Source organism: Sesamum indicum, linkage group LG3 (assembly GCF_000512975.1).
Source record: "Sesamum indicum cultivar Zhongzhi No. 13 linkage group LG3, S_indicum_v1.0, whole genome shotgun sequence".
NCBI classification, from domain to species: domain Eukaryota; kingdom Viridiplantae; phylum Streptophyta; class Magnoliopsida; order Lamiales; family Pedaliaceae; genus Sesamum; species Sesamum indicum.
Window position 1 is genome coordinate 2,846,954 of NC_026147.1, and position 10,130 is coordinate 2,857,083.

General features: G+C 32.5%; 1 protein-coding gene across 2 annotated transcripts; it reads right to left on the reverse strand.

Moving 5' to 3' along the window:
• On the reverse strand, positions 4,800–9,441 carry LOC105157112 (LRR receptor-like serine/threonine-protein kinase FEI 2). Of its 2 annotated transcripts, none has more exons than XM_011073413.2 (13): positions 9,032–9,441; positions 8,759–8,894; positions 8,577–8,648; positions 8,402–8,473; positions 8,222–8,293; positions 8,056–8,127; positions 7,876–7,947; positions 7,014–7,120; positions 6,701–6,871; positions 6,280–6,612; positions 5,901–6,155; positions 5,456–5,589; positions 4,800–5,352 (listed from the first exon to the last, which is right to left on the reverse strand). In XM_011073413.2, the coding sequence occupies exons 1-13, from the start codon at positions 9,117–9,119 to the stop codon at positions 5,128–5,130; spliced, it is 1,809 nt and encodes a 602-aa protein (XP_011071715.1). In that variant the 5' UTR covers positions 9,120–9,441; the 3' UTR covers positions 4,800–5,127. The 2 variants fall into 2 exon arrangements, with proteins under 2 accessions (XP_011071715.1, XP_011071714.1); XM_011073412.2 differs by having other exon boundaries at positions 7,005–7,120.

The window sequence follows — 10,130 nt, forward strand, 5'->3', positions numbered from 1 at the left end:
TTCCCCGCCCCCTCCCCCTTACCCTGAAGGGGGCGACGCGGTCCACAACAGAGGTGGGCTACAAGTGCTGAGCGATGATGTCACCCCCTCAGCTTAAAATAATAATATATATAAATAATTATTTTTTAAATTTATAATTATTGATAAATAATAATTTTATGTTTGTGTTTTTAATCCCTTTAAGTCGATTTTCTTATTTTCTACACTAATATATATATTGGGTTTTTTATACTAATGTATTACGTATAAAATTATTTATTATATTCACGCGGGGCATACTCCTAATATAAAATATATAAATTAAAAATTTGTTTTGATGCCATTTGATTGTTTTTTTTTTCATATAAACTCTTATGTGGCAGAAAAGACAAAAAAATGTCCAATCACTAAAAATATCCACAAATAAAAAAGTGTCCCCTCTTGTTTTTCCATGTCATAGCTTATAATGTGGTAGGAAAATATTTTCATATAAGCACATACATGGTAGGGGAAAAAATATTCAGTCAGCAAAAATCCAAATTAAAAAAAAAAAAAGCAATAATTTTGTCCACCTCAGCAATTTACGGGCACTTTTAAAATTTCGATGATCGAAATTCTGTAATTATCAAAAAAAAAAAAATTATGTATCATTTGCCACTCATATATTTAGCATCCTTAGTTTTCCACCCTTCATATACACGGTAGTAAATTTAATTAAGCCATAATTAATCACAAATACTACAATCCAAAGAAATTCATGCCCAATTTAAGGATAATAAGCATTTGATTTTTTTTTAATTTTTTAGCAATTTAACGTCTAAATTCAAAAGAATTTATTCAGTAATTTAGATAATTAAATTTATTAATAACTTAATGATCAACTAGGAGTTCTTTTTTTTTTCCAATATATATCTTTTAACAATTAAGATCAGTCAATGTATTTAATCTGAACCATCTTCCAGTTCAAATTCAGAAAAAGGCTTAAATATATTTTTTATCCTTTCAATTTGGTATGGCGGCACTTTTATTCTTTATCTTTTTAGGATTGTAAAAGAAGTCTTGTAACTTTTTGATATTTTTTAATTTTGGTCTTTTCGATGGCGGACTTTGCAAAAGTCGTTGAAATATATCACGTTCACTTCACGTGATTCATTTAAATTGGGGCTTTTGTTCTAATTGGTTTATTTTTATCAACATGAACGAAAATTTTTTAAAACAACAATATAGCATATGATTTATTCCAATAATTTTTTGCAAAATCCCGAACCGAAACATCAAAAATGCAAAATTTTAAAAATTTACAGGACTCTTTTGCAACTCCTAAAAAGATAAAAACTGCCAAAATTGCGAATAGCACATGACTTATTCTGGCAATTTTTGCAAAATTTGGTACCGAAAGAACCAAAATATAAAATCTCAAAAAGTTACAAGACTATTTTACAATTCTGAAAAGATAAAGAATAAAATTGTCGAAGTACTGAACTTATAGGATTAAAAATATAATAAAGCTTTTAGAAAAATATAGGGACTGTTTACTTGTATTTGTGAGATGTCTGGTTGAAATACGATAATCTGAGTCATTTATGTATACAGGTTTGAAACCGCATACGATTCAAGTGTATACTTTAATTTGTACTGTATATATTTGCTTAATTAAATTAAAAAGAAGAAAAATAAATGAATAACTGATCAAAGTCGATAAAATGAGTATATATATGAGCTGTTTCAGCAGCTATTCCTTTTATTTTTCAAGGGTTAAATACAATATATCCTTATAATATGTCAAATGAGCAAATAAACTCCTGTAAAAAAATAATAATAAGAAATTTTTTTCCTGTGTTTCAAAAAATTAAGCAAATTATCCCCAATTCAATGATTTAGATAGAGGGTAATTAGCTTCATATTTTAAAACATAGGGAGTAATTTGCTATTTTATTTTTTACAGGGGATATTTTGCTCATTTCTCATATTATGGACTAAAAGTATTCAAATAGACAAATAAGTAATTCAAGTAGACAAATAAGTAATTCATGGACTAAAAGTATTCAAATACTAGCTGTTGTGGCACGTCGTCTCTACGTGTATATAATAAATAATTATTTATTATGTTAAAATATATTATAAATAAGAATGAGATATATAAACCAACACATTACATTTAAAAATAAATAAATAAATAGATAAAATAAAACTAATTTAGGGATATTATAGATAAAAAAAAAAACAGTATGAGTTAAATTTTCATATTAGTAATAAAATAAAAATTTAGCGAGGCGTCTTTTCAAGACAAACCGGTGAGGCTCATATGAAGGTAGGCGGACAATACCTCGCACAATGAGGTTTGGCCCCTCATTAGAGAGAATGAGGTCTTAGGGTTTATAAACTACTCAAACTCCTAATTTGTAATTTATATGAAATGCTTGTCTACGTCATAAATCGCAAAAACCCTTTTACAATTTAAACGTCCCACTCAAGCTTCTTTTCTTTTTCTTTTTTAATTTTTTTTGTACAAGTGTGCATAATAACTCAAACATATTTGTAGGTATTTAGGGGTGTAAAAATGTCCAAATAATTCCAACAAACACATATTCAACGGTCATATAAACCAATTCAACATCATTAACTAAAGTGGACCCTTTTTATAGGTTGTAAACTTCAAAGAGTATTTGAGAGTGGACCCTTCCAGTGAGAGGAAAGGGAAGTCAAAGTGGGAGGGGAAGTGAGAGAGGGAAGGAAAAAATAAGAACAATAGTTTTTGTTAAAGTTATTTGGAATGATCGGAAAAGGAGTAGATCTAAAATTTTTTCACTTAGTTGGTACGAGGAAAGCAGATTGAGAAGAATAGACTATGTTTTGTAATTTTACTGAATAACCCGTCTCTTCATTTTGGATTATAAAACAAAGAGATTAGAATTATACTAATACGATTTTAGTATATAAAAATATTTGAAAATTTTAATAGTCAAAATATTTATCAAACAAGAACAAGAATATTTTTTATTAATAAAAATATTCATTATTGACTTCGATGCAATAGTTTTTACAACAATTTTGTCGTTGTTTCATTGGTAATTATGTACGATATTATCAACGGTAAGGATAAAAGAATTTGAGAAAAATTATATATATATATATATATATGAGCAGTAGAGTAGATAAACATAAAATAATATTTTTTTTGTCTTTTTGCGCAATTTCGGATAGAAGCAAAATTGAACTCAAGAGGGGTTTCATATACATCGAGTTTTACTTCCACTCCATCTCTTCCCCCTAACTAAACACCAAACTATCTCTCATATGTTCCTTTTTACTTCCACCTTTTTTATAATCCCACTTTTCACCCCAACCGAACATATTCGAAGGGTAAGAATTCCCAATAAAATAAGTATTCTCAAGCTTCTAATATACCAATCAAGACGTAGGAATGAACTTGATAATGTTCATTCTATTCTCACTCTATTCCTGTATACCAATCACACCCAAAAAATTTATCTTTAAAATAAAATCGACATCTTTAAACTTTTAAAACATCTATAGGAACTTATAAAATGTTAATAAGATTAGCCAAAATTTTAAATTGTTTACACTATCCCAACCCCAACATCGGACAAAAAAAAACAATATTCAAATTTAAAATTTATTTGACGAAAACTTCTAATTTGAATTAAGTTTAATCAAATCAAACAAATTACGGCTCAATCGACACCAATCGAGTGGGTGCCCACCTAACTTCATTGCCAGTGGACATGTGGCAATTTGTATTTATTTTTTTAAGGGATAATTATACTCTCCTCCCTTGAAATTTGGTGTAATTATACGTAGATTCTCTATAGTTTGAGAAATTACATCGAGCACCACTGAAATTTGCTTCTATACAACAAATAAGTCCTTGTATTAGTCAAAATTCATCGAATTTTCTAATATTAATAAAAAATTTGAAAAAAATATATTTAAGCCCAATTGATTTATTGGAAGTCAAATGAATCTTTTTATGATCAAATTACCTGTATGTGAGGAGGTATATTTTCACTGTTATAAGTGTAGTTTAGTTCAAAATAAATTATTTAACCTACAAGAACTCAGTAAATATGTCACTCGAGGCAAATATCAATTTTTTATTCAGTTTTTTTGTTAATATCAACAAATTTAGTGTATTTTGGTAAATGTAGGGATTTATTTGTTAGACAGAAGCAAACATCATGGACGCTAGATTTAATTTCTCAAACTACATGAGGTCTACCTGTAATTACACTAAACCCGAAGGAGAGAGGAGTGTAATTATCTCTTTTTTTAATTATTTTTAAAATTGATTATTTATGTTTGATTAAGGTATATTTGTTTTTACTTTCTACCCTTTATTCACCACATATTTATCACTCATCACAAAAAAATTTCTCATTGTCGAAATTTCACCTGCAGCCGACGTAGAGTCCTTATCAATGCCAACAATTTTCAATATTCCTCCACATTAATTTTTTTTGTGAGAATATATATTTGTAATGAGTTAATATCAAAATTCAATTTTATTAAATGAAACATTAGACATTTTGATAAATACTAAATTGTTATTTTAAACTAAATATATTAAAATATAAATTAAAATGACATTTTGATGTTATTGTTGTATCGATCGAGTTTTATATTTCGATTTTCATTAAAAGAAATATTTTTATAATATACTCACACAAGAATGGAGGAAAGAACTGAAAAGCATGGAAAATGGGATCCCAAGCCACTCAATTGGGTGCGCATCCAATTACCAATCACACGATAAGTATACTATGCAATTCAAAAAAACATAACCAACGACACAAATGTAATGACAACAGCCTGAATTGGTACTTTTCCTCATGTAATAACAACAATCTCACCTCAACCATCCATGATTTCACGTATTTTTCCTCCATGAAATAATTGCAAGTAACTTGTTGGCAACCAAACAGCTGATAGATAGATACAGAAGCTAATAATCTACAAGAACAGTGCAAGAGAAAAATGCACATTCAGAACTGCCTGAACACGATTTTACAGTCCCGCAGACACGGTCGAGAATCATAATACCCACAAGTCAGTGGATATTTACCGGCTACGATACAGCTCAGCCCATGAGACATGAGATTCAACAATCATTTTACGAGTATCAAACAATCAAGATTTATCCGAATGAGACTCGTAGAACTCACTGAGGCAAGGGGACATGACCTCTTGCTCCAAGAACTGCAACACCTGCTGCATTGATGGCCGGTCGTCTGGGTTTGCATCAGTGCATCTTGCTGCAATTTCTATGAGAACTTCTACAGTCTCCCCTTCTGCATCTGTGCACCGTTTATCCACAACATCCTCCAGTCGGTTCTCCCTCAGAAGTGTGTTCATCTGGATATCGATTTATTTTTATCAGCACGAAAATTGCCATGAATGTAACAAGTAGGGGGATGTCTACATTACATAATAGCTTTAGATTGTTCAAGTAACATACCCAGCCGACAACATTTAATCCCCTCTTCACAAAAGATGGATCGGTGGGTCTTTTTCCAGTTACGAGTTCTAAAAGTAGGACACCAAAGCTATAGACATCGGACTTCTCCGTGGCTCTTCCACTCTGCAAGTACTCTGCACATGTTAAAAACAGCATCAGAGTTGGTATGCGTGTATGATGACTAACGAGATTTTTTTTTTTGGCAAAAATTGAGACATAGATTTAGTAGAGCACTCTAAGTAGCACTATGTATTTACACATTCCAGAACTTGAAAATGACCGTATCTGCACACTGTTGTCATTTGATACATTATGATCAACTTGGACACTTAAGGAATTGGCCGTAATAGTACAAGGATGTTATGTCTTTAATTTAAGGATGTAAGCTTCTAACACCATTTCAGCTGTTGAAGATGAACATATTAGACGCATTTGAAATACAAACCTGGAGCCAAGTAGCCGAATGTGCCTGCAACCACAGTTGTGACATGAGCATCCTCATCGACCAATAGTTTGGCAAGTCCAAAGTCTGAAACATGAGGCTCAAGGTTTTCATCAAGGAGTATGTTGCTAGATTTTATATCACGATGAACTATCTTTGGAGAGCAGTCATGGTGTAGGTAAGCTAATCCCCTAGCAGAACCAATGGCTATTCTTAAACGGGCATTCCAATTCAGAACACGGTCTTCGGACACCTCACCTAATCAAATATCATGATAAAAAGGCGATTAATGCAACGAAGCTCAAGAATATGGGAAAGGAGTAAATTGTTTCTTTTCAGGCAACTTGTCCACACGATAATGGATACAGACACAGGAAAATACCATGCAAGAAATCATCCAAGCTGCCCATGGCTAAGTAATCATAGATAAGAAGCTTTGCCGTAGGAAGCCTACAGTAACCTCTTAAGTTTACTAGATTTATATGTTTGATGCTACCCAAGATTTCAAGCTCTCTCTCAAATACTTGATCAGAACCTTCCCTTGTCCGGTCGATTTTCTTGACAGCAAAAGTTCCGCAATCATTCATAACCATTCTATATACGGTACCGAATCCTCCAGCGCCAACTACATCTTCCTCATCAAGAGACTCAATCTTTTCCACAAGTTCACAAGAAGGGTATGGAAGATCGCCATGGAACGTGATAAGCTTGGCTCCTTACACAAAATTCAAAAAATAAATAACAAAAGAGAGAAAGAAGATCAAGGAAAATTGCAAAGATAACAAAAGGGGAGCCAGTTTTACTTGGTTCTTGATGAACTTGTTTCTTGACTTCTGTGTATCTCTTAGCAGCCCTTTCCTTCTTAGTCAGGAACCAAATCCAGACAAAACCAAGAAGCAAAATAACAGCAAACCCTAGCATGGACACTGCTCCAATCACTAGCCCTTTGACATAGTGGGAGGGTCGCTTATGCACTGTCGAATTTAGAAACTCACAAGTTAATAATTTCACTGCTAATGGAACATGACGTAAAATTTTCATATCACAGCAGGAGTAATATTTCCTGGCTTTGCAGTTTTAGAAGGTTGTATTACATAGTTTACTTACAAGCAATACCTGTTGCTTCATCACTTTCAGCGTGAGGCAACACAGCAGGGAAACCAAGTGAGGTTCGGCAGGGCTTGTTCACTTGTTGGCCACAAAGATCTAGATTACCAATAAACCTAGGCATAAGGTATAGAACTTCAGGATAATCTCCATATAACTAAAGATACCATCAAAGAATGAGAGTTCAAATCACCATACAAATGCACAAATCTTAGAAGCAAGACCAAAATTTTCATGTATGAATTTGATGCATCCTTAAAAGCACATTTCAATCTGAAATAATGCTTAAATATTCATCATAGAGAATCACATTTGCAGAAACCGACAATGTGATTATACTGTGGTCAGTGGCAGTCAAATTCAGAATCTTTTTGGGACAGCAAGCCCGCTAGTGGATATGGTAAACTGGTGAATCATCTGGTTGAAATTCAATATGGAAAAGGAATATAAATAAGTGTGTGTTTCCAATTGAGACCTTCATTAGGCTGGAGTGATTACATGCAATATACAGAACTATCCTGAAAAGTCATATGACATAGTAAGAAGTAAAATGATAAGGATCCATTGTTTCCCATTTCCACTATGAACAATTCATCAGAGGTGCATAAATTTCATTAGACAAATCCTTCTAAAATGAAAACATCAAGTCATCAATCTTGAATCACTAACATAATTGTTTCATGTACTCCATACTAGAAACCTATTATGAAAGACAGAAGAGAGGAATGCAGCAGCTTCAGCTATTGAAACATTTCCCTGTTAAGTATTTTTATATTGTTATCCCCAAGAACCATAGCTAAAGCAAATGAAATTAAAAAATGGATATGGAAATGTCAAGATTCAGAATTAGTTTTATGACAAAGGAACTTACGACTTGTTACCAAATTTGCTCAGTACTCCAACATCCGGTATTTCACCAGACAAGAAGTTGGTAGACAAATTTCTGGAAAAATTGCATAAAGTAGATTATGTATCAATTTCCTGAAACAACTATATACAGTTATCTAAGAAGCAAAAGCATGAAATAAGGCAGAGATTTCGCTTTACTCACAGATATGCCAGACGTGTTAAACGACCAAGAGAAGAAGGTATAGCACCTTTCAGTGTATTGCTTGATAAATCCCTACACAAAAATTACACATGTGTATTATTCAAAGAGATAAATAATTTAACAGGCCTTTTGATTAGATGATCAAATCATGTATAAGAAATCTTACAATATAGTCAATGAAGAAAGGTTCCCGATCGTAGAAGGTATGCCTCCTTGAAAATAGTTAGCTCGAAGGTACCTAAATATACAATGCCACAAAATGTGAATTAATCTCATACCAGATGCATGCTGAAGAACACTAAGAACTGGGAAAACATCCCAAAAGAGTTTACTCATTTCCACTTACAGTGCTCTAAGTTCAGAACATTTTGCAATCTCATTAGGAATGTAACCATGAAGACTATTCTGGTGAAGCGCCCTAAATTCTCGATATCCGAAAATGTTAACACAATACACAATACACAATACACAAAGCATTGAACTTGAGAATTGGCATTAAGGCAATAGCAATGGGGACTTACAGTCTTTGTAATCTACTGAGTTTACAAATGTTAGGGGATATAATTCCTCCAAGCTGCATGTATGGTAGATTTCTACAGGCAAAACAAGGGAATTCCTAGTAAGATTTGGAGTAATCACAAAGCAGATAAGCACAAGAAAGAGGAAAAATCAGAACTATACTAGCAAGAAAAGAGTCACATACATAGATATAACTCTTTGGTCTTCTGGGCTGCAAGAAATACCAGTCCACTGACATGGAGATTCATCAGTATCTTTCCAGTTACTCAGAATGTTCTTACTGTCATTCAGACTAGTTTTCACTTCCAACAATGTAAGACCTAATGTCCAAAAAAACAAAAGGAAAAGAGACCAAATTCAAACACCAATTTCCCATCTTAAAATACACACTTGAGCTCAACTAAAGACCAAATCTTTACAAAATATTTCAAAAGAAAATGTCATATAAATAGCTTACCATCTGGAGTAAGAGCAAGAGAGCAATCCCACAAAAGGGCTCTTGCTAAAGCTGCCAAGAACACCAAAACTAAAACACCCCTTTTCATTTCTTGATTTAAAAGTGAAGTTCCTCACCACTGCTAACTTCCAGCTTCTTCAAGAAAGCAATTTTCTTCTTCTCTCCTCTTCTTTTTTTTTTTTTTTTTCTGGGATTTTTAGAAGAATTTGAATGAAAAGAGAAGAGAAAAAGGATTTGATGATGAAAAGGCTGAAACTTGCAAAAAGAATGGAGTGGGGTTATAAGGGTGGGTACTGCTATAATTACAAATGTGTTTATTATCAAAAATTCATAATCATCACTCACAAAAACCTACCACTTCTACACCTGAAGCAGCATTTTCCTTTTTCTCCTTTTATTTCCCTCCTTTTCACTTAAATTTTATCCTTTTCTATAATTGTTGAAGTAAGGAGTAAGCTTCTCTTTTAAACTGTATCGGGATACGTGCAATGAAACATAGCCGTTGTCGCAATGGTGTTCAAAAAGCTGAGTTATATAAATACTCTCATAAAATGTGCGTGAACTGCAGTTTTATTATCCAAAGGCTCAGATCCATTAAGGACAGAATCGGCGGTGCAGAGGTGGAGAGTGGTGGGTGTTTGGTGATTCAGCGCGTGAGATTTTGTGGACTTGATGCTGATTTGGGTTTGAATAAAAGTCCAATGTTGCACTGCCCGAGTCTGAATTCGTGCAGGAAAATTAAAGAAATAGTTCGAAAATTGGAGAAAAAGAAATTCACGCGCGCGAGAAAAGGTGTACTGTGGATGGGTTAGGGGTAGGTGTGGGTTCAAAACGTACCTTGAAATTTGGCATAGTATTTGGAATTGTGTTTCGAGTATTTAATTTTAATATTTTAATAGTATTTTTTTTATTTATTTTTGAGATAATTTAAAATATTTTAATAGTATTTTTTGGATTTGTATTTTAAGATAATTTAAAATATTTTAAAATAAGTGATGTAAATTTGATATTGGGATTTGAGAGACAAAATCACTATAAAATAAGTGATGTAAATTTGATATTGGGATTCGTGAGACAAAATCACTATTCATTATCAAAT

Bases quoted from the DNA above. Each gene is read 5' to 3' on its own strand.
- LOC105157112 (XM_011073412.2), bottom strand. From the start codon at position 9,119: ATGAAAAGGGGTGTTTTAGTTTTGGTGTTCTTGGCAGCTTTAGCAAGA. The intron at 8,128-8,221 runs GTAAGATTTCTT...ATTTTTGTGTAG, and splicing joins CTTTCTTCATTGACTATATT to GGATTTATCAAGCAATACAC. The intron at 6,872-7,004 runs GTAAGTAAACTA...TAAATTCGACAG, and splicing joins TGAAGCAACAGGTATTGCTT to TGCATAAGCGACCCTCCCAC.